Source organism: Phasianus colchicus, chromosome Z (assembly GCF_987193195.1).
Source record: "Phasianus colchicus chromosome Z, bPhaCol1.hap1.1, whole genome shotgun sequence".
NCBI classification, from domain to species: domain Eukaryota; kingdom Metazoa; phylum Chordata; class Aves; order Galliformes; family Phasianidae; genus Phasianus; species Phasianus colchicus.
In genome coordinates, this window is record NC_143476.1 from 37121929 (window position 1) to 37144980 (window position 23052).

Below are 23052 nucleotides of genomic sequence, written 5' to 3' on the forward strand. Positions count from 1 at the left end.
AAAAATCAAACACAATGAGAGCGTCAGGAGCCAAAGCCTTACGCTGTACACTGCAGAGGGAACCACGTGCTTCTCTGCTGCAGAACCAAGAGAATCCGCGAGAGGCAGAGAGCTGTGCCAGGGCCTCACTGCCCTCCGAGTGAGGAATTCCCCCTCGCAGTTCACCAGACCTCCTCTTCTCTCAGGTCAAAACCTTGCCCTGTCACCATCAGGCCATGCAAAGTCGGTCAGCACACACACACTAGAAACGCAGGCTGTGCTGTTGACCCGCAGACCTTTATTAGACTCTGTGCTGCGACGTCCCAGCGCGGGCGCGGTGCAAAAGGCCTGAGGGAGGCCATCCTTGCTCCCTGCTGATGGCAGCACCGGGCCCCTCACCCCGTGCTGCCCATAGGAGCCACCGCCCTGCCACGCCCTCAGCCCCGTGAGGCGGTGACCGTGATGTCACAGTGGTGGCCATTGTGACCCGCGGGGCTGGGAACAGAGCAAAGGCTGCCGGGCTGGGGCCCTGCTCATTGCGGCCTGGTGAGGCGCGGAGAGAGCAGGGACTTTCTTGACTCTCTTGTTTCTCGCCGTCGATGCCGATTATGTCTGAAAGGAAGGAGGAGGCCCCCAACTCTGGGGAGCCAGGTGAGAGCCCCAGCTTGCACTGTGGCTGCCCGCTGGAGCTGCTGGGCCTGCAATGCCCCCTTTCCCTTCACCCCCTCCAGCCCTGCCCCTCAGCCGGCACGGCAGGCACGGAGCAGGCCCTGGGGACGGCCCCCAGGAACTCCCGGCCCTGCCAGGTGCTCACCGCTGCTCACGGTTGCTCTCTCCTTCCTCTCCAGTGTGCGTGCTGTGCCGCCGGGCACAGGTGAACCCGGACATCTGTGGGCAGATGTCTGCCAGCGGTGGGCTCTGCGCCCACGAATTCTGCTTGGTGAGTTCCCGCAAGGGCTAGGGCTCCTGCCAGGGATGCTCCCTTCCTTTCCGGCCTCACGAGATCCCGCTCTTTTCTCTCCTACAGTTCTTTGCCAATGGCCTTTTGGAATGGAGATACCCAGTGGGGGGAATTTTTGGCTTCCCCATTGGCGCCATCCAGCGCACAGTCCAGCTGGCAGAACAGAAGGTGAGGACCTGAATGGAACGGGGAGCTTGGTGCCGGCAGAGGCTCGCACCGGCTTCGCCTGGACCCAGAGAAAGCGATCGCGGCCCTTCCAGCCGGCTCCGGGACAAAGTCCCACCACAGCAGACGAGCCTCGTCTGCCAGGCAGCTCTGCGGAGTGTGAGGCAGCGGTGCCCACACCCTGCGCCCTGCCTGGAGAAGTGAGGCCGGCCGTGGAGCCCCCGAGCCCACCGCTAACGGGGGCTGCTCTGCTCTTTCCAGCACTGCTTTGTCTGTGGTGAGAGCGGAGCTGCCATCAGCTGCGCGGAGACAGGCTGCGAGCGCAGCTTCCATCTGCCCTGCGCCGAGGACGGGGAATGCGTCACGCAGTACTTTGGGCAGCACAGGTAGGGGGGCTGTCAGCAGCAGCCAAGCTGCCGTCCCTCCCTGTTGCTCCAGGGAGGAACCCGCAGCGACACCTTCCAGCCTCCTGCCAGAGACAGAGCCCGGGCCTGGCGCTCTTTCCTGGTCCTCTGCCCTCCTCACAGCACTTCTCACCATGCCCATCCCTTCTGTCCTCCTGTCCAGGTCCTTCTGCTGGGAGCATCGCCCTCGGCAGGCAGCGGAGGCAGCTCCATCGCAGAACACCATCTGCGTCATCTGCCTGGAGCCCGTGGGGGACAGCACGTCCTACCACACCATGGTGTGCCCGGTGTGCAAACAGGCCTGGTTCCACCGGGGCTGCATCAGGGTAGGAGTCCTCTCTTCACCCCGTGGGCACGGCCAGTGCTCAGCAGCAGCCAGCCCCGCTCACGCTCACGCTTGTGCTTCTCCTACAGAAACACGCCCTGCACGCTGCCACCATGCGCTTCTTCTGCCCCGTCTGCGGAGGAAAAACACGATTCCGCTCCCAAATGACCACGCTGGGGATCCAAATCCCAGTCAGGTTGGTGTCCTTCTGCCCGGCTACGCAGACACTCGGGCACAGGTGCTGTGCCTGCCCAGGAACTGCCCCTAGCCCTGGCAGGCCATCCTGCGAGCACTGGTCTCAGCTTCATGGAGAAGCTGGGAATGAGCTCAACGGGCATGAGCAGAGATGCCCTGAATCTGCCTCATGCCTGGGGCACCCGGGACTCATCAGATTCCCCCTCTCCTCTGGCAGACGACCATCCTGGTGGGACGATGCAGCATACCAGCTGCTGCAAGAAAGGCACAGCCGCTGTGATGCCACAAAGTGCCTTTACCTAAGAGGCAGGGAGACGGCACAGGAAAAGGGGTGAGTGACCTCCACAGTCCTCTGGGGCTCTGCGTGGGATCTCGGCCTCACCACAAGCTTGGAGGTGTCCTTGGAGCAAGGACAGAGCACCAGAGCCACGCCGGCTGCTCCCTGCCTTGGCGTGCTTTGTCCTCACACCCACAATCCGTTTGCTTCCCCAGGTTCTGGCAGCTGTTCATCTGCAACTCCTGTGGATCACAAGGCACGCACTGGAGCTGCTCCTTCTGGGCCATTGACAGAAATGGCTGGGAGTGCGACACCTGCGCTGGTGTGGGCACCGGTAAGAGGCACAGAGCCGCGTGCTGCGGGACTGGGGCCGGGCAAGGCCTGGCAGCGAGTGCTCAGAGTGGCCTTGCCACAGTCTCTCTGCCCTGGGGCTGCATGTTCATCCTGCTGAGCTTCCTGTCTCCCCTTACAGCCTCCCGCACCAACTCCGAGTTTGCCAGCCCCAGCACTTCCAGCCAGGAAGTACCGGTGCCTTCCCCCGTCTTCACAGGACCTGAAGACATCAGCTCTGGTCCTGCTACACAGGCAGCATCCAGCTCATCCTGCAACTCCCAGCTGCCTGAGCTCAGTGCCCAGCCCACAGTGCCGGAGACCGAACAGAGCACCCGCTCACATCCATCTGAGGAGCGGGACACATCTCAGCAGCGCCGAGGACGTGGCGGGAGAAGAGGGGCACCAGCTGCAGGCGCTGAGACCTGCTCCCAGAGCCCCACCAGACGGGGGACCACGCGGTCCTCCAGAACCTCCCGCGCACCTGCGGCCACAAATCGTCCCAAGCAGAGGGAAAGCGGCCGCACAAGAAGCCGCTCCCCATTGCGAGGCCGGGCCTCGGGCTCCCAGAGACGGCCCCGAAGACAACGTGGTGGGAGCCATGCAACACCCCGAGGTGCTCAGAGCAGCACCCGCACCTCGGCCAGACCAACACCATCAAGGTCCTCGAGGGCTTCCCCGCTGCCTGCACGCAGGAGACAACAACCCAGGCAACGAGGGCGGGCCCGCACTCGAAGCCGATCCCCAGTGGGGCGTCGCGCTTCAACTTCCCGCAGCCGGCCCCGACGAGGCCGTGGGAGCCGGTCCAGGCAGCGCGGACCAGCCCGGGCACGAAGCCGCTCCCGGGCAAACCACCAGAGAAGACGGCCCCACAGCCAGTCCCGAAGACGGCGCTGATGCAGCCGTGTCCCATCCCCAGGTGATGGCTGTGGTCCCAAGCGGCAGAGGAAATCAACCTTCAAGAGAGTCCACGCATACCACCTTCATCTTTCAGTGGACCAGCCCGGGCACAAAGCCGCTCCCGGGTCCAACATCAGAGAAGACGCCCCCACAACCCAAACTCCCAAAGACAGCGCGGAAACACCCATGTCCCATCCCCGCGTGACGGTTGTGATTCCATCTTTCAAAAAAAAATACACCTTTAACATACTCCCCACATGTTGGCTTCTCTCTTCTCTGCTTGTCCTGCGGTAGGCAGTGTTAGGAGCTGAGACCACGGGGTTGTCGTCTCCCCAGCACCTTCCCAGATGGTTGTCGTGGCCTTATCTTTAGATCTATCCGACAGCATGCCCACAGGCCCACAGGCAGCATGTGCGCAGCACCCACAGCATACTGCAGCAGCAGGTGCGGTAGCTTGTGCAGGACGGCACAGAAATAACTATCAGCAACTATCAAAAATAACTTCAGGGCTTGTGGGTGAAAATCAGGGATCGGTTCAGTAAAGTGCTTCTTGTGGTTGGGGTCTGCTAGAGGCTACCTGATCGGGGGAGCCTGCTGACGAGGCCTTCTTGCTTCAGTGCTGGAGATGTCGTGTTCGTGGGCTCTTGTCCTGATGGGGGAATTCAACCACCCAGGTCTCTGCTGAGATAGCAGCACAGCAGGTGGCAGACAATCCAGGGGATTCCTGGAGTCTGCTGAGGATTACTTCCTCGTCCAGGTACTAGGCAGACCGACCTGAGGTGAAGCCCTACTGGACCTGAAGCTCACCAGTGCAGAACTGAGTGTTAGAGAAGTTAAGATTGGAGGCAGCCTGAGCCATCGTGGCCATGCCCTTTTGGAGTTTGTGATCTGGAGGAGTGCAGGCTTGGCAAAAAGCAGAGTCAGCACCCTGAACTTCAGGTGAGCAAAATTCCAGCTGCTCAAGGAAATGCTGAATGGGATCCCCTTGGGAACTGTCCTTAAGGGTATAGAAAGAGAATGCAGCTGGCAGCTCCTTAAGTACACCCTTCGGCCAGCGCAAGAGCTCTCCATCCCCCAGCAGAAGAAATGGAGCAGAGGAGACGGACAACCAGCATGACTGAGCAAGGACCTGCAGCTAAAACTGATAGAGAAAAGAGAAATGTACAGGAAATGAGTGCAGGGTTGTGTAGCCTGGGAAGAATATAGGAACGCTGTCTGCATGTGTAGAGATAAGATTGGGAAAGCCAAGGCATCAGTGGAACTGAACTTGGCAAGGGATGTGAAAAATAACAGGAAAGAGTTCTACAGGTATATAGGCAGGAGCAGACAGACCAAGGAGAGTGTTCCCCCTGTAATAGATGAGGATGGAAAAGTGGCTTCCTCAAACATGGAAAAATCTGAGGTGCTCAATAAGCGCTTTGCCTCAGTCTTCATGGGTGGTCAGGCTCCTCATGTCTGCCAGGACCTTGAACTTCTAGGTGTGGGTGAGAGAAGTGGATTCCGTCCCACTGTAACAACGGAATGAGTCCGAGACATCCTGATGAAACTGAAGGTATATAAGTCCATGGGGCCAGCTGATATCCACCCTAGGGTTCTGAGAGAGATGGCTGATGTGGGTGCCTAGCTGCTCCAAATCATGTTTGAAAAATCATGGCTGTCGGGCGAAATCCCCAGTGACTGGGAAAAGGGAAACGTTACTCCCATTTTTAAAAAAGGGAGAAAGGATGACTAGGGGAACTCCAGGCCGGTGAGCCTCACCTCTGTGCCTGGGAAGATCATGGAGCAGATCCTCCTAGTCACCGTGTTAAGGCACATAGGAGACAAAGAGGTGATGCGAGACAGCCAGCATCTTGGCTTCACCAAGGGCAGATCGTGCCTGACCAGTGTGGTGGCCTTCTGTGATGGAGTGACAGCAATCGGTGGATGGGGGAAGGGTGATGAATGTATCTTCCTAGACCTCTCCAAAGCCTTTGACATGGTCCCTCACCAAATCCTTCTCTCTAAATTGGAGAGGTATGGTTTTGAAAGGTGGACTATTCAATGGATTAAGAACTGGTCGGCTGGTCGCAGCCACAGGGTTGTGATCAATGGTTCTATGTCTGGGTGACAGCCAGTCCCAAGTGGTGGTTCTTGGGACTGGTGCCCTTCCCCACCTTTATCAGTGACACAGATGATGGCATCGAGTGCACCCTCAGCAAGTTTGCAGAAAACACCAAGCTGAGCAGAGCCATCAATCCGCTGGAGGGAAGAGAAGCCACCCAGGGAGACCTGGACAGGCTGGAGAAGTGGGCCCCCGTGAACCTCATGAGGTTCAACAAGGCTAAATGCAAGGTGTTGCCCTTGGGTTGGGGCAATCCCAGGTATTTCTATAGACTGGCGGAGGATCTCCTTGAGAGCAGCGCTGTGGAGAAGGACTTGGGGTTCTGGTGGACAAGAAGCTGAATGTGAGCCAGAAGTGTGCATTTACAGATTGGATGGCCAAGTATATCCTGGGCTGCATTAAAAAGGCGTGGCCAGCAGGAAGAGGGAGGTGATTGTCCTCTTCTACTCAACTCTTGTGAGGCCCCATCTGGAGTGCTGCGTCCAGGCCTGAGGACTCCAGCTGAAGAAAGTTGCAGTGGTCTTGAAGAGGGTCTAGAGTAGGACCACTAAGATGATCAGAAGGCTGAAGCACCTCTCCTATGAGGAAAGGTTGAGGGAACTGGGCTTGTTTAGCTTGGAGAAGAGAAGGCTCCAGGGAGACCTCATTGTGGCCTGCCAGTACTTGGATGGAGCATATAAACAGGAGAGGGAATGGCTGTTTGTGAGGAGGGACAGTGATAGGAGAAGAGGAAATGGTTCTTAACTGAGACAGGGGAGGTTTAGGTTAGATATTAGGAGGAAGTTTTTCACACCCCAGAGGGTGGTGACACACTGGAACAAGTTGCCCAAGGAGGTTGTGGATGCCCCATCCCTGGAGGCATTCAAGGCCAGGCTGGATGTGGCTCTGGGCAGCCTGGTCTGGTGGTTGACGACCCTGCACATAGTAGGGGGGTTGAAACTAGAAGATCATTGTGATCCTTCTTAACCCAGGCCATTCTATGATTCTATGATTCTGATTCTATGATTCTATGATTCTATGATTCTATGATTCTATGATTCTATGATTATTCTATGATTCTATTATTCTATGATGATTCTATGATTCTATGGTTCAGCTCACTCCCTGCCAACGAGGAGAAGCAGTTTATTATTATATTGTTTTGTAACTTAATTGAAAGTTTATACACTTTCGCATTTTTTTTACCACCAAATTAAACACCTATAAACACCTCCAGCTGTTTATAGGAGGTAATATTTTCTAAATATTTCATGACTCTTGTTTGACTCCACTGCTCTCATCGTGAAGGTGCCACAGCACATTCCTGCCAAAGCGTCCTCAGGTCCAAGTAGGAAACTGGTGATTACCTCTGCAGCCTGCATGAAGAAGGAAAAGGATTACCCTGCAAAGTTTATGGCATAATGATGACGAACAATTCATTTCTTACCTATTTGATATATTCAGACATCATCTGATAGATTTGTGTTGTGTTTGTTTTTTTTTTTCAAATTCCCTTTTAAGAAGAATATGTTTTAGAGCAGAAAAGCCAGTATACTGACCCAGAGAGAAAATGTGTGTTAGACTGTTTTTTCTTAATACCTGCAGAATACAATCTTCCAGCAGTGGTTCTTTATCTGTGTCTTCTCCCTTATACTTTGCATTATTCGTCATCTGCAAAGTCTTGCTTGAATAATCTGTATTTGGCAGCAGCAGATCCAAACACATGATTTTGCCAAAGAGACAACCAGTGAGACGTGCCAGATATGTTTAGTATATGTAGGACATTACTAGACAACTAAACAACTAGAATGAACCTGTTCAATTACAAACACTAAATTTCTTTTGTCCCACATGTCATCGAAGATCTATCAGACTTAAGGTGTAGACCGTATGGGAGACTAGATTTTCAAAAAATATCAATTCTGCATTGATATGGGTTTTTCCTCTGCTGTATTTTTTTTTTCCAATAGTTGCATTTATCTTGCTCATCCTGTATCCCATTCAGCTTTTCGTTTGAGGCTACACAGAATGAATGAACATGAATGAAGGTCTAGGAATTGTGGTTTTTTTCCAGAGTTTCTACTGTTCAGTGGTGGAGAAAAGCTCAAAAATGTGAGTAAAGTAATTGCTATGTGGTTCACGATTGTAAAATAAAGAGAAGGGAAGTCTCTACAGAGTGGACAAAGTGGGTTCTCAGGGTCCTTTCTCCTAAGATGAATTCAGCCATCTCCTGGATTTTGAATGCTTGATAAGACAGGCAGCATCTCACTATGACTTGACTTTGACACTTGAGAAAAAGTGGGGAGATGATGACTGCTGGAGATTATTAACTGGAATGCTGTCTTACCTGCCATTGAGCATCCTCACCTGTAATCATTCGCAGTTTAAAAATACCTCTTCATGAGGCTACTGCACATTCCTATACCTCCTACTCTGCACAATATGCTTCTTGCGGGATTGGTCTCCAAGGATGAATTCATTTAGTTCACTGAGCCTGCAGACTGGATTTTTCCCTGCAGTTTTTAGGAGTCTTGATGTCATGATCCCAGAACAACTCTACACCATCTAGTACCGCTGCAGCCTTCCACAGAAACTGTGCCATTTAAAGAGGGATTAGCAACTTCTGATTTCAAACACAGATCTCCCAGGCCTACAGTCATGATGGTGCAGGCCAGGTATGAATTAGGTGAATTACCTCGAGCTGTTAATTCTAGCACTGTCTCCTTCCTAGTAATTAATGGGAAGGAGGGAAGAGATGTTCTCCAGACTCCTGCTGTGAGGTATGAGTTGGCTTACCCGGGAGTAGAAGAGGTCCCTGCCCTCATGAATATGGGCTCAGCGGAAGTGAGGACTCCAGGCCATGTGAGTAGTTTGTTATGCAGCATGCTATGTTCTACTCGATCACTAATGAAAGAAAAGGTTTAGGGCTGGAGCCTGGGAATAAGCCAGAATCAGTAAAGGTGTCACAGCTCAACCACAACAAGGTGATTCTGCAGAAGGAGATAAGGAAGAATTATCCAGTACTGTGCTTCAGTTATGAGCCACAAACTTCTAGAACATGTTGCAGTATTCAACAGCAATTGTTTTAAAAAAACTTAGTCCTAGGATTTTCCATCACAGTGGAAAACGTCGTTTGCTCCATATCCACCTCCAATCATAGAGATTCCTGGTCTGGGACTTTTCTTGAGTCACAGTGCCAAACACTCCTTCCCTTGAGTGGGAAATTCTTATTGAGCTTTGCAAGGCCTGATCCCATGGCTGGGATATTCCTCAATAGAAGATGAACAATAGCCCTAAGAGCACTGAAGGCTTCTATGTGAGCTGAAGATGAAGTCTGGAGGAGGTTTTCTTTCTCTCCATTCTACTAGCTGCATCAATACTCTATTGAAATAAAGATAGAAGATTTGTTTGATTCAAGTTTTAACTTTACAGACATGGTTGAAATCACATCCCTCATACCCAGATAGCTTGGATATAACACCTGTTGTCTTTACAGAGGCCAGGAACCAGCCCAAATGAGAACCATTCCCTCAGTATCCATCAAAGAAATAAATGCATTTAAGGGGTGGTGTGCAGAACTAACACGAACTTGCACCCATGGATCTGATCTGAAAACCTGGTCCTTGCAAGGAGATCAGTGGCAATGGACTTCTGAGGGGTGCAGCAGCACCTGGCATAAGCAAAGATAAAGTTGATAATAACAGAAGGGAATATTTCTGTGTACTTGAGGTGCAGTGGGGCCCAAATTTGAAAAAAGAATTCAGTGCATTCAGTCATTCAAACACTTAGATATGTTCCTTCCAAAGTCCTATTGTATTTCCGTATGTTGGACTTAATGATTCCTATGGGTCTTTTCCAACTTGGGATGTTCTATGATTCTATGATTATTTTTTATTCCAAACCCACTACCGAACAAAAACTTAGAATAGCTATTACACACACTGCATTATCTTATTTTCAGTCTTCCATGAATGTAATCAAGCCCTAGGCTATACTGTATATTAAACTATGGCTTGGCGTACTCCCTCCTCCCTATATTTTTCCTTATTTTGCTGATGCTGCAAGATTTTTTCCCACTGGAATCTTATTATTTTTAATTAAAATAAATAGTTGCAATGTATCCTTTCTCAAATAATGTAGACTATCTAAAGAATGCTGGAGCAGATGTGGTAATTCACTTCCTTCTAAAATCTCCATCATAGTTGATGCATTCCTTGGGCCACTTCTGAGATTCTTTCTAGTCTAGTACTTCTCCCTTTGAACATTTTGCTCTACTTCCTCCATTTGTTCCTTCCTTAGGATTTATCCGGCTGACTTTCCAAGTACAGAGTTACAGTGCATAAGACATCTCCTAGGAAGTAGTCTGCATTGCCACAATCATTCTGCCCTTATGCTGGAGCCCATCTGAAGCACTGACAAATACCAGAGGGATCTACCACTGTGGGACATGTCCAAGAGGTGACATCAGGTTGAAGGATTTTCCTCTCTCTCCTGTATACCTTCAATATGCTGTTGGCAAAAATATTTCAAGTAACTAAAAATACTCTCCCTATCTTCTCCAAGTGAAGAGAGGTATTGCATGACACCATAGACAATAAGTAATGTAAACCACAACAGCTATCTTGACAGATATTTTCATTGATATACTCAAGAACTGCTCATATTCAATCTCCCATTTCTTGACAATACCATTCATTCAGTAGTAACATGTGAGTCCCATATCAACATCTCCTGGCTTTCTGACAACTCACTTACGTCTGCAAGCCAGTTACAGGCTTCCATATCCCATTTTGATATCATCCTATATAGTATGACATCCAATTGCAGGCAAAAAATGCACACACTCCAGTGATGTCAAGACGATGTTTGGATCATCTGGCAGTGACAGTAGTTGACATTACTCAACCTTTCATACAATGCAGGTGATAATATCAGGCCTTCTATTTCCCTAAATAATCAAATAATCTTTTTTCTTCTAGCAAATATGAAATGAATGTATCAGGTGAATGCACAGTTTTCATCTCTGCTAACCAACTCCCATATTACGTATGAAACAATGGCAACAGAAAAGCTCTAAGACACTTGTTTGCACAGCTGATATGAAGCTGTGCAGTTCAGCTAGGAAAGGTTTAAGGCAAACTGAAAATATCCTTACCATAGGTTGCCATGAAACCTAGAATCGTTGAATGATTTTTTTGAAGTAGAAACCAGTCTGACTTTACTCAAACATGGGCCTGATCTCAAAGAAACAGGTTGTGCTCTTTTCAAAGCATAAACTACTTCTTGTGTTGCTGAGATGGAAAAAAAATTAGATGTGGCTTGTTGTTTACTAAGATTTCCTAAAACATTTTGTGTTGTCTAAAGTAAAATTAGTTCTGATTGTCTAGGCAAAACTAGTAAGAAACCTGGGCGTGTAGAAATCATAAAGTTGAAGTAATTGCTGACTACTATACGCTGCATTACAACACAAAATGCTGAAAACAAGGCTTTTTTAAGCGATTAGCAACATTCACTTCAATTACAATTCTGTGTCACTGAAAGCTTTGTCTGGGAATTTCCAGAGAATTCTGAATGGAAGTTGTGACACTAAAGACTATTATAGGTAGAAGAGTGTCTGGCTAGAGCCTATATTAGCAGTCTTAATGCACAAAAAACCAAGGAGCCGGTGGGATGAATGACAAGCAGTGAGGAAGCTGGCAGAAGTGGGTTGCTGAACTGATATCTAACATCTGTGAAAAGTCATCAAGAACAGGAAAGATGTCTGAAGACGGGAAGATAGCCAAAAAACTCATGATGCTTGTTCTTCATCTGCAAATGCAATCAGCACAGGCCATGTGCTTATTCTGCCCACTTTGCAGCGGAAAAGTGCAATTCCGTTGCAGAATGACCATGCTGAGGATCCAAGTCAGAGTCAGGTTGGTCTTCTGACTGGCTCTGCAGACATTCAGTCACAGGTGCTGTGCCTGCCCAAGAACTGCCCAGGCACACCCTCTCTCTTGCTGTCCTGAAAGAATTGGTCTCATGGATATGCTAGGAATTAGGCCAGGATCCTAGCCAAGAGCTAGCGGGGCTCATTGAGAGGGCTTGAAAGTAGGTAGGAAGGGCAAAGGGGATGCAATGAGGCTTGCTATGGTAGAGCAAGTAGTCTGCGGTTTTATACTAGATCCAATGGGGGAGAGAGTCAAGTGCGGTGGGACAAAGAAACACTTAGGGTTGCTGTCACACCAGGAGATTGCGGTGAAAAACCTCCAAACTGTCCTGTAGGATCTTGTGGGAAGTCCACAGAGGAGGGAATTTTGCTGACCCCTTGTCCAAAACCTTCTCATGTCCCTCTAGGAGGCAGTGAGGGAAAACTTCAGATTTCTTTTGGAGGTTTGAGGGAAGGCCCTTCTAGAGAGGAAGTGTGCCAGAAAGCCCAGCTGAAGTGCCTTTCTACTAAAGCACACAGCATGGGAAATAAGCAGGAGGAAGAGTTGGAAGCCATGATGTGCTTGGGAAATAATGATCTGGTTGCTACCAGGGAAACGTGGTGGGACAAATCTCATGACAGGTGTACGGTGATTGAGGGCTGCAGGTTCTTTAGAAGGGATAGACAGCGTAGGAGGGGAGGGGGTGTTGCCCTCTATGTTAGGAAGTGAACAGATTGTGAAGAGCTGTGTCTGAGTGACAGCCATGACCAGGTTGAGAGCTGACATGGAGTTATCTCTAGATCTGTGTTTGTGACAGGGGCAGCAGGCCCCTAAAAAAAAAGGCGGGGAGAGGATAAAAGAATTGAAGGCCTGTGGCTGGTCTGCCTGGCCCTGTGACTAATGAGGCAGCAGACTTGCGGGCAACGGTAGGCAGTTATTAGATGGGTCTAACAAAGAAAAATAACAGAAATGGCAATGATCTGAGGAGGAACGTTAGTTTACTAAATCCAAAAAAATCAAACACAATGAGAGCGTCAGGAGCCAAAGCCTTACGCTGTACACTGCAGAGGGAACCACGTGCTTCTCTGCTGCAGAACCAAGAGAATCCGCGAGAGGCAGAGAGCTGTGCCAGGGCCTCACTGCCCTCCGAGTGAGGAATTCCCCCTCGCAGTTCACCAGACCTCCTCTTCTCTCAGGTCAAAACCTTGCCCTGTCACCATCAGGCCATGCAAAGTCGGTCAGCACACACACACTAGAAACGCAGGCTGTGCTGTTGACCCGCAGACCTTTATTAGACTCTGTGCTGCGACGTCCCAGCGCGGGCGCGGTGCAAAAGGCCTGAGGGAGGCCATCCTTGCTCCCTGCTGATGGCAGCACCGGGCCCCTCACCCCGTGCTGCCCATAGGAGCCACCGCCCTGCCACGCCCTCAGCCCCGTGAGGCGGTGACCGTGATGTCACAGTGGTGGCCATTGTGACCCGCGGGGCTGGGAACAGAGCAAAGGCTGCCGGGCTGGGGCCCTGCTCATTGCGGCCTGGTGAGGCGCGGAGAGAGCAGGGACTTTCTTGACTCTCTTGTTTCTCGCCGTCGATGCCGATTATGTCTGAAAGGAAGGAGGAGGCCCCCAACTCTGGGGAGCCAGGTGAGAGCCCCAGCTTGCACTGTGGCTGCCCGCTGGAGCTGCTGGGCCTGCAATGCCCCCTTTCCCTTCACCCCCTCCAGCCCTGCCCCTCAGCCGGCACGGCAGGCACGGAGCAGGCCCTGGGGACGGCCCCCAGGAACTCCCGGCCCTGCCAGGTGCTCACCGCTGCTCACGGTTGCTCTCTCCTTCCTCTCCAGTGTGCGTGCTGTGCCGCCGGGCACAGGTGAACCCGGACATCTGTGGGCGGATGTCTGCCAGCGGTGGGCTCTGCGCCCACGAATTCTGCTTGGTGAGTTCCCGCAAGGGCTAGGGCTCCTGCCAGGGATGCTCCCTTCCTTTCCGGCCTCACGAGATCCCGCTCTTTTCTCTCCTACAGTTCTTTGCCAATGGCCTTTTGGAATGGAGATACCCAGTGGGGGGAATTTTTGGCTTCCCCATTGGCGCCATCCAGCGCACAGTCCAGCTGGCAGAACAGAAGGTGAGGACCTGAATGGAACGGGGAGCTTGGTGCCGGCAGAGGCTCGCACCGGCTTCGCCTGGACCCAGAGAAAGCGATCGCGGCCCTTCCAGCCGGCTCCGGGACAAAGTCCCACCACAGCAGACGAGCCTCGTCTGCCAGGCAGCTCTGCGGAGTGTGAGGCAGCGGTGCCCACACCCTGCGCCCTGCCTGGAGAAGTGAGGCCGGCCGTGGAGCCCCCGAGCCCACCGCTAACGGGGGCTGCTCTGCTCTTTCCAGCACTGCTTTGTCTGTGGTGAGAGCGGAGCTGCCATCAGCTGCGCGGAGACAGGCTGCGAGCGCAGCTTCCATCTGCCCTGCGCCGAGGACGGGGAATGCGTCACGCAGTACTTTGGGCAGCACAGGTAGGGGGGCTGTCAGCAGCAGCCAAGCTGCCGTCCCTCCCTGTTGCTCCAGGGAGGAACCCGCAGCGACACCTTCCAGCCTCCTGCCAGAGACAGAGCCCGGGCCTGGCGCTCTTTCCTGGTCCTCTGCCCTCCTCACAGCACTTCTCACCATGCCCATCCCTTCTGTCCTCCTGTCCAGGTCCTTCTGCTGGGAGCATCGCCCTCGGCAGGCAGCGGAGGCAGCTCCATCGCAGAACACCATCTGCGTCATCTGCCTGGAGCCCGTGGGGGACAGCACGTCCTACCACACCATGGTGTGCCCGGTGTGCAAACAGGCCTGGTTCCACCGGGGCTGCATCAGGGTAGGAGTCCTCTCTTCACCCCGTGGGCACGGCCAGTGCTCAGCAGCAGCCAGCCCCGCTCACGCTCACGCTTGTGCTTCTCCTACAGAAACACGCCCTGCACGCTGCCACCATGCGCTTCTTCTGCCCCGTCTGCGGAGGAAAAACACGATTCCGCTCCCAAATGACCACGCTGGGGATCCAAATCCCAGTCAGGTTGGTGTCCTTCTGCCCGGCTACGCAGACACTCGGGCACAGGTGCTGTGCCTGCCCAGGAACTGCCCCTAGCCCTGGCAGGCCATCCTGCGAGCACTGGTCTCAGCTTCATGGAGAAGCTGGGAATGAGCTCAACGGGCATGAGCAGAGATGCCCTGAATCTGCCTCATGCCTGGGGCACCCGGGACTCATCAGATTCCCCCTCTCCTCTGGCAGACGACCATCCTGGTGGGACGATGCAGCATACCAGCTGCTGCAAGAAAGGCACAGCCGCTGTGATGCCACAAAGTGCCTTTACCTAAGAGGCAGGGAGACGGCACAGGAAAAGGGGTGAGTGACCTCCACAGTCCTCTGGGGCTCTGCGTGGGATCTCGGCCTCACCACAAGCTTGGAGGTGTCCTTGGAGCAAGGACAGAGCACCAGAGCCACGCCGGCTGCTCCCTGCCTTGGCGTGCTTTGTCCTCACACCCACAATCCGTTTGCTTCCCCAGGTTCTGGCAGCTGTTCATCTGCAACTCCTGTGGATCACAAGGCACGCACTGGAGCTGCTCCTTCTGGGCCATTGACAGAAATGGCTGGGAGTGCGACACCTGCGCTGGTGTGGGCACCGGTAAGAGGCACAGAGCCGCGTGCTGCGGGACTGGGGCCGGGCAAGGCCTGGCAGCGAGTGCTCAGAGTGGCCTTGCCACAGTCTCTCTGCCCTGGGGCTGCATGTTCATCCTGCTGAGCTTCCTGTCTCCCCTTACAGCCTCCCGCACCAACTCCGAGTTTGCCAGCCCCAGCACTTCCAGCCAGGAAGTACCGGTGCCTTCCCCCGTCTTCACAGGACCTGAAGACATCAGCTCTGGTCCTGCTACACAGGCAGCATCCAGCTCATCCTGCAACTCCCAGCTGCCTGAGCTCAGTGCCCAGCCCACAGTGCCGGAGACCGAGCAGAGCACCCGCTCACATCCATCTGAGGAGCGGGACACATCTCAGCAGTGCCGAGGACGTGGCGGGAGAAGAGGGGCACCAGCTGCAGGCGCTGAGACCTGCTCCCAGAGCCCCACCAGACGGGGGACCACGCGGTCCTCCAGAACCTCCCGCGCACCTGCAGCCACAAATCGTCCCAAGCAGAGGGAAACCGGCCGCACAAGAAGCCGCTCCCCATTGCGAGGCCGGGCCTCGGGCTCCCAGAGACGGCCCCGAAGACAACGTGGTGGGAGCCGTGCAACACCCCGAGGTGCTCAGAGCAGCACCCGCACCTCGGCCAGACCAACACCATCAAGGTCCTCGAGGGCTTCCCCGCTGCCTGCACGCAGGAGACAACAACCCAGGCAACGAGGGCGGGCCCGCACTCGAAGCCGATCCCCAGTGGGGCGTCGTGCTTCAACTTCCCGCAGCCGGCCCCGACGAGGCCGTGGGAGCCGGTCCAGGCAGCGCGGACCAGCCCGGGCACGAAGCCGCTCCCGGGCAAACCACCAGAGAAGACGGCCCCACAGCCAGTCCCGAAGACGGCGCTGATGCAGCCGTGTCCCATCCCCAGGTGATGGCCGTGGTCCCAAGCGGCAGAGGAAATCAACCTTCAAGAGAGTCCACGCATACCACCTTCATCTTTCAGTGGACCAGCCCGGGCACAAAGCCGCTCCCGGGTCCAACATCAGAGAAGACGCCCCCACAACCCAAACTCCCAAAGACAGCGCGGAAACACCCATGTCCCATCCCCGCGTGACGGTTGTGATTCCATCTTTCAAAAAAAATACACCTTTAACATACTCCCCACATGTTGGCTTCATTCTTTGCTTGTCCTGCGGTAGGCAGTGTTAGGAGCTGAGACCACGGGGTTGTCGTCTCCCCAGCACCTTCCCAGATGGTTGTCGTGGCCTTATCTTTAGATCTATCCGACAGCATGCCCACAGGCCCACAGGCAGCATGTGCGCAGCACCCACAGCATACTGCAGCAGCAGGTGCGGTAGCTTGTGCAGGACGGCACAGAAATAACTATCAGCAACTATCGAAAATAACTTCAGGGCTTGTGGGTGAAAATCAGGGATCGGTTCAGTAAAGTGCTTCTTGTGGTTGGGGTCTGCTAGAGGCTACCTGATCGGGGGAGCCTGCTGACGAGGCCTTCTTGCTTCAGTGCTGGAGATGTCGTGTTCGTGGGCTCTTGTCCTGATGGGGGAATTCAACCACCCAGATCTCTGCTGAGATAGCAGCACAGCAGGTGGCAGACAATCCAGGGGATTCCTGGAGTCTGCTGAGGATTACTTCCTCGTCCAGGTACTAGGCAGACCGACCTGAGGTGAAGCCCTACTGGACCTGAAGCTCACCAGTGCAGAACTGAGTGTTAGAGAAGTTAAGATTGGAGGCAGCCTGAGCCGTCGTGGCCATGCCCTTTTGGAGTTTGTGATCTGGAGGAGTGCAGGCTTGGCAAAAAGCAGAGTCAGCACCCTGAACTTCAGGTGAGCAAAATTCCAGCTGCTCAAGGAAATGCTGAATGGGATCCCCTTGGGAACTGTCCTTAAGGGTATAGAAAGAGAATGCAGCTGGCAGCTCCTTAAGTACACCCTTCGGCCAGCGCAAGAGCTCTCCATCCCCCAGCAGAAGAAATGGAGCAGAGGAGACGGACAACCAGCATGACTGAGCAAGGACCTGCAGCTAAAACTGATAGAGAAAAGAGAAATGTACAGGAAATGAGTGCAGGGTTGTGTAGCCTGGGAAGAATATAGGAACGCTGTCTGCATGTGTAGAGATAAGATTGGGAAAGCCAAGGCATCAGTGGAACTGAACTTGGCAAGGGATGTGAAAAATAACAGGAAAGAGTTCTACAGGTATATAGGCAGGAGCAGACAGACCAAGGAGAGTGTTCCCCCTGTAATAGATGAGGATGGAAAAGTGGCTTCCTCAAACATGGAAAAATCTGAGGTGCTCAATAAGCGCTTTGCCTCAGTCTTCATGGGTGGTCAGGCTCCTCATGTCTGCCAGGACCTTGAACTTCTAGGTGTGGGTGAGAGAAGTGGATTCCGTCCCACTGTAACAACGGAATGAGTCCGAGACATCCTGATGAAACTGAAGGTATATAAGTCCATGGGGCCAGCTGATATCCACCCTAGGGTTCTGAGAGAGATGGCTGATGTGGGTGCCTAGCTGCTCCAAATCATGTTTGAAAAATCATGGCTGTCGGGCGAAATCCCCAGTGACTGGGAAAAGGGAAACGTTACTCCCATTTTTAAAAAAGGGAGAAAGGATGACTAGGGGAACTCCAGGCCGGTGAGCCTCACCTCTGTGCCTGGGAAGATCATGGAGCAGATCCTCCTAGTCACCGTGTTAAGGCACATAGGAGACAAAGAGGTGATGCGAGACAGCCAGCATCTTGGCTTCACCAAGGGCAGATCGTGCCTGACCAGTGTGGTGGCCTTCTGTGATGGAGTGACAGCAATCGGTGGATGGGGGAAGGGTGATGAATGTATCTTCCTAGACCTCTCCAAAGCCTTTGACATGGTCCCTCACCAAATCCTTCTCTCTAAATTGGAGAGGTATGGTTTTGAAAGGTGGACTATTCAATGGATTAAGAACTGGTCGGCTGGTCGCAGCCACAGGGTTGTGATCAATGGTTCTATGTCTGGGTGACAGCCAGTCCCAAGTGGTGGTTCTTGGGACTGGTGCCCTTCCCCACCTTTATCAGTGACACAGATGATGGCATCGAGTGCACCCTCAGCAAGTTTGCAGAAAACACCAAGCTGAGCAGAGCCATCAATCCGCTGGAGGGAAGAGAAGCCACCCAGGGAGACCTGGACAGGCTGGAGAAGTGGGCCCCCGTGAACCTCATGAGGTTCAACAAGGCTAAATGCAAGGTGTTGCCCTTGGGTTGGGGCAATCCCAGGTATTTCTATAGACTGGCGGAGGATCTCCTTGAGAGCAGCGCTGTGGAGAAGGACTTGGGGTTCTGGTGGACAAGAAGCTGAATGTGAGCCAGAAGTGTGCATTTACAGATTGGATGGCCAAGTATATCCTGGGCTGCATTAAAAAGGCGTGGCCAGCAGGAAGAGGGAGGTGATTGTCCTCTTCTACTCAACTCTTGTGAGGCCCCATCTGGAGTGCTGCGTCCAGGCCTGAGGACTCCAGCTGAAGAAAGTTGCAGTGGTCTTGAAGAGGGTCTAGAGTAGGACCACTAAGATGATCAGAAGGCTGAAGCACCTCTCCTATGAGGAAAGGTTGAGGGAACTGGGCTTGTTTAGCTTGGAGAAGAGAAGGCTCCAGGGAGACCTCATTGTGGCCTGCCAGTACTTGGATGGAGCATATAAACAGGAGAGGGAATGGCTGTTTGTGAGGAGGGACAGTGATAGGAGAAGAGGAAATGGTTCTTAACTGAGACAGGGGAGGTTTAGGTTAGATATTAGGAGGAAGTTTTTCACACCCCAGAGGGTGGTGACACACTGGAACAAGTTGCCCAAGGAGGTTGTGGATGCCCCATCCCTGGAGGCATTCAAGGCCAGGCTGGATGTGGCTCTGGGCAGCCTGGTCTGGTGGTTGACGACCCTGCACATAGTAGGGGGGTTGAAACTAGAAGATCATTGTGATCCTTCTTAACCCAGGCCATTCTATGATTCTATGATTCTGATTCTATGATTCTATGATTCTATGATTCTATGATTCTATGATTATTCTATGATTCTATTATTCTATGATGATTCTATGATTCTATGGTTCAGCTCACTCCCTGCCAACGAGGAGAAGCAGTTTATTATTATATTGTTTTGTAACTTAATTGAAAGTTTATACACTTTCGCATTTTTTTTACCACCAAATTAAACACCTATAAACACCTCCAGCTGTTTATAGGAGGTAATATTTTCTAAATATTTCATGACTCTTGTTTGACTCCACTGCTCTCATCGTGAAGGTGCCACAGCACATTCCTGCCAAAGCGTCCTCAGGTCCAAGTAGGAAACTGGTGATTACCTCTGCAGCCTGCATGAAGAAGGAAAAGGATTACCCTGCAAAGTTTATGGCATAATGATGATGAACGATTCATTTCTTACCTATTTGATATATTCAGACATCATCTGATTGATTTGTGTTGTGTTTGTTTTTTTTTTTCAACTTCCCTTTTAAGAAGAATATGTTTTAGAGCAGAAAAGCCAGTATACTGACCCAGAGAGAAAATGTGTGTTAGACTGTTTTTTCTTAATACCTGCAGAATACAATCTTCCAGCAGTGGTTCTTTATCTGTGTCTTCTCCCTTATACTTTGCATTATTCATCATCTGCAAAGTCTTGCTTGAATAATCTGTATTTGGCAGCAGCAGATCCAAACACATGATTTTGCCAAAGAGACAACCTGTGAGACATGCCAGATATGTTTAGTATATGTAGGACATTACTAGACAACTAAACAACTAGAATGAACCTGTTCAATTACAAACACTAAATTTCTTTTGTCCCACATGTCATCGAAGATCTATCAGACATAAGGTGTAGACCGTATGGGAGACTAGATTTTCAAAACGAAACAAACAAGTTTAAAAAAAATCCCATAAATTTTTTTTTACTTTCAGAATTGAAACCTAATTGCTTTTTTATGTCTGCCTGTTTGTTTTTTATGTATTACTTCACAGGCTTGCAACGGGAAGTTTTCAGAACTAAAGTATGCATACTGATTTTAATTGTCTGCCATCAGAACACCAAAAACTTGGTAAGTCTAGGAATGAAATAGTAATGTAGGAAAAATAGAAAAGTGGAAGAGTTTAGAAGATAAGAATTAAAAGACAAAAAAATTAGTAACGGACAGGTATGATTAACTCATCATCATCAGTCATTCTGCTGCTTATGGAAACCTGGCTTGGAGTCATGCAGAGCATTCCAAAAGACTGTATTTCTGTTCTTGTGAGTAAGCCACTCTTCTAACAGAACCTCTATCTAGGTATGATCCAGAGGCTGAAGTGTACAACAGCTCTAGGAGTGATAGGTATTTCAATGGGTTGGTTTCAGCAGGTTACTCAGGGTTTTCCCCCTGATCGCTGTGTTAGAAATGAAGTGGAGAGCAGACCATCTCATTGGGCCATTTGATTTCTGTTCTGAGCCGTGGCTTTTTATCAATACTCAAGAATTTATGCAATGTAAGACTCATGCTATACGATGAAAATGACTGATGGTCAGTCTTTTGTCTGGGCTAGTTTTGGAAGAAGACCCTAATGCTTACAGCCATTCTCAAAATTACTGGTAGGGGACCAAAAGACAGACTTCAAAGAAAATAATTTTCTTTGATCTTCTCCTGAAAAGACTGTCTCATTCCTGATGTGGCTACTACTATCAGCTTTTGAAGATGTAGATGTATGAGGTCCAGACACACAGCAGTAACACAGAGTTATTCTCTTTCAGATCCTGTACAAAGTAAATCACATAATACTGAGACACCCTTGTCTGATGTTGCTTCTGTTCCTGTAAATAGAAATTTCACTGCATTTTTCTGTTATACCAAAAGCTACAGTAAAATGTGCACATTTCAGACACATCTGACCATGCAAACTCACCCTAAATGGAAGAGCTAAATACTTATTAGATTCATAAATAACTAAAATGATAAATGAAGTAAACAAGTCAATTTTATTTATTCCATAATTCTTGGCTCAAAACCTGAGTTTTTAAAAGGCTAATCTCACTAACTACAAAACTTTGTTATTCTGTGAGAAATATTTTCTACTTGAAAACATTTTCTTCTTCCTAATAGAAGGTTTGATATTGTTCCCATTGACATGAGAAGCATATCTGCTGTTATATCAAGATGGAACAGCATTAAGCCGTAAGACTTCTAAACAAATAAAAGAGATATAAGATGGTAAGAAAAGTCATCTGCCTTCCCAAGGTTCCTTGTTCATGTGATTGCTTTATTCTCCAAGAATCTACAATTTTACTTTAATTACATATCCAGCCTTTTAGTAAGCAACACAGGAACTGTAAGTTAACCTGCATAACCACTGCCAAGAAAGGTCATAGCCCAAAAGCAGTGCTTTGAATACATACTGGGGTCAGCATCTTAACATCTGTGAAATATTCTATGATGATGTCTAAGGCCATCTGTGTTTTCATCCTTAGCAGCTAATCTCATTATCAAATTTCTAGGAAACACACAAGCATTTCCACTGGGCTCCTCCATTCTTAGAAAACAAGTTATTGTTGTCTAATATTTGGAGGCAGGGGAGGCCCTGCCATAGATCTGTGAGATAAGGAAAAACATCTCCTGGGAGAAAGAATAGCTGTGGGATGGTTGATCCCACAGCAGAAATCTTTAAGTATCTTTAGCAAAGAACATTGAGGCTACCAAAACCTCAAAAAGTTTTGCATAACAGGAACTAAGGACAAAAGGCAAGGAGTGTGCAATTCTCCCATGATCACACTCGTCCATGTCAGAGGCAGAGGATCTATCTGCCTGACAAACTAGAGCAATAGCAGCAATATTCCGGGCATGCAGGAGTATTGTTTAACTGTCTGGTCCTTCCCCCACATCTTCCATGGACAGACAGAGTGAGGCAGATGAGCTTTGCCAGAGGCTTTCCCCTCCAAACTCTTGCCTGGAAAAGGAAAGCTAAGAAATAATTATCAATGAGAAAATGAGATTTCTGCAATGATCCCTGCAGTCCCTACTGTCTGAAAAATTTGGAAATTACTGAAAATGCAAGCTCAAGTTCATTCCTGGTGTAACTTCAGCATCACCATAGGAAGCAGGGCTGCAGTGTCTGAAATTTAGTATGTCCAGACAACATAGCCAATAATGGAGGCAGAGCAGGGATAATGAAGTCAGACAGGAAATTTGCAGTACTGTTTTTACATTATAGAAGAAGATTGCTGAGGTCTGCTCCTTCTGAGCTGTCTTGGCCAGGGGGTTTTGGTTGGTTCCCTCATCCAGGGAACCCCCACATAACAGAGCAGCCCAGCAGCTCTTGTGAGAGTGACTACTGCCAGGAGAAATGTAGAGACCCAGATGGAGCTCCTGTGCACACGTGGAAGGGTGGTTGTCATAGGTTGCTCCCTTCTGAGAGGAACGGAAGGCCCTATATGTTGGCCTGACCCTACCTGTAGGGAGGAGTGCTGCCTCCCTGGGGCACGGGTCAGGGACATTTCTAGGAAACATCCTGGATTGATTCGCCCTTCTGATTATTACCCCTAATTGATAGTTCAGGCCGGCAGTGATGAAGTCACTGAGAAAAGCCATAGGACTGTCAAAATAGACTTCAGGGGACTGGGCTAGGTAGATGATGGAACAGGCATGCAGGTGGTTTTTTCTTCTATACCTTCAGTAGTGGGGAAGGATACTGAGAGATACATCTCATAAATAAATGGCTTAGAGGTTGTTGCAAACACAGATTTTTTTTTTTTTAATTAATTTATTTTTTACCATGAGGCATTATATCTGGCACCTGGAATGATGGCGGCAGATGAAAGCCTGTCTCCAAGGGGTAAGAGGATCCTAGCTGAGGAACTAGTGGGACTTACTGAAAGGTCTTCAAG

General features: G+C 50.7%; 2 protein-coding genes across 3 annotated transcripts; both read left to right on the forward strand.

Annotated features, from left to right (window-relative positions):
* Window positions 1–545: 545 nt before the first annotated feature.
* On the forward strand, window positions 546–3785 carry LOC149912867 (E3 ubiquitin-protein ligase PHF7-like). Its single transcript, XM_090132061.1, has 9 exons — window positions 546–630; window positions 828–919; window positions 1007–1108; window positions 1367–1491; window positions 1673–1835; window positions 1924–2030; window positions 2247–2360; window positions 2522–2640; window positions 2779–3785. Exons 1-9 carry the CDS (start codon window positions 579–581, stop codon window positions 3531–3533), a joined length of 1629 nt encoding a protein of 542 aa, XP_089988187.1. The 5' UTR covers window positions 546–578; the 3' UTR covers window positions 3534–3785.
* A 6499-nt stretch (window positions 3786–10284) lies between these two features.
* On the forward strand, window positions 10285–17090 carry LOC149912868 (E3 ubiquitin-protein ligase PHF7-like). 2 transcript variants are annotated; one of them, XM_090131992.1, is made up of 9 exons: window positions 10285–13166; window positions 13364–13455; window positions 13543–13644; window positions 13903–14027; window positions 14209–14371; window positions 14460–14566; window positions 14783–14896; window positions 15058–15176; window positions 15315–17090. In XM_090131992.1, the coding sequence occupies exons 1-9, from the start codon at window positions 13115–13117 to the stop codon at window positions 16067–16069; spliced, it is 1629 nt and encodes a 542-aa protein (XP_089988118.1). In that variant the 5' UTR covers window positions 10285–13114; the 3' UTR covers window positions 16070–17090. The 2 variants fall into 2 exon arrangements, with proteins under 2 accessions (XP_089988118.1, XP_089988117.1); XM_090131991.1 differs by having other exon boundaries at window positions 10285–13455.
* Window positions 17091–23052: the final 5962 nt, after the last annotated feature.

Bases quoted from the DNA above. Each gene is read 5' to 3' on its own strand.
- LOC149912867 (XM_090132061.1), top strand. From the start codon at position 579: ATGCCGATTATGTCTGAAAGGAAGGAGGAGGCCCCCAACTCTGGGGAG. The intron at 631-827 runs GTGAGAGCCCCA...CTTCCTCTCCAG, and splicing joins CCCCAACTCTGGGGAGCCAG to TGTGCGTGCTGTGCCGCCGG. The intron at 2,031-2,246 runs GTTGGTGTCCTT...CTCCTCTGGCAG, and splicing joins GGGATCCAAATCCCAGTCAG to ACGACCATCCTGGTGGGACG.
- LOC149912868 (XM_090131991.1), top strand. From the start codon at position 13,219: ATGCCCCCTTTCCCTTCACCCCCTCCAGCCCTGCCCCTCAGCCGGCAC. The intron at 13,456-13,542 runs GTGAGTTCCCGC...TCTCTCCTACAG, and splicing joins GCGCCCACGAATTCTGCTTG to TTCTTTGCCAATGGCCTTTT. The intron at 14,567-14,782 runs GTTGGTGTCCTT...CTCCTCTGGCAG, and splicing joins GGGATCCAAATCCCAGTCAG to ACGACCATCCTGGTGGGACG.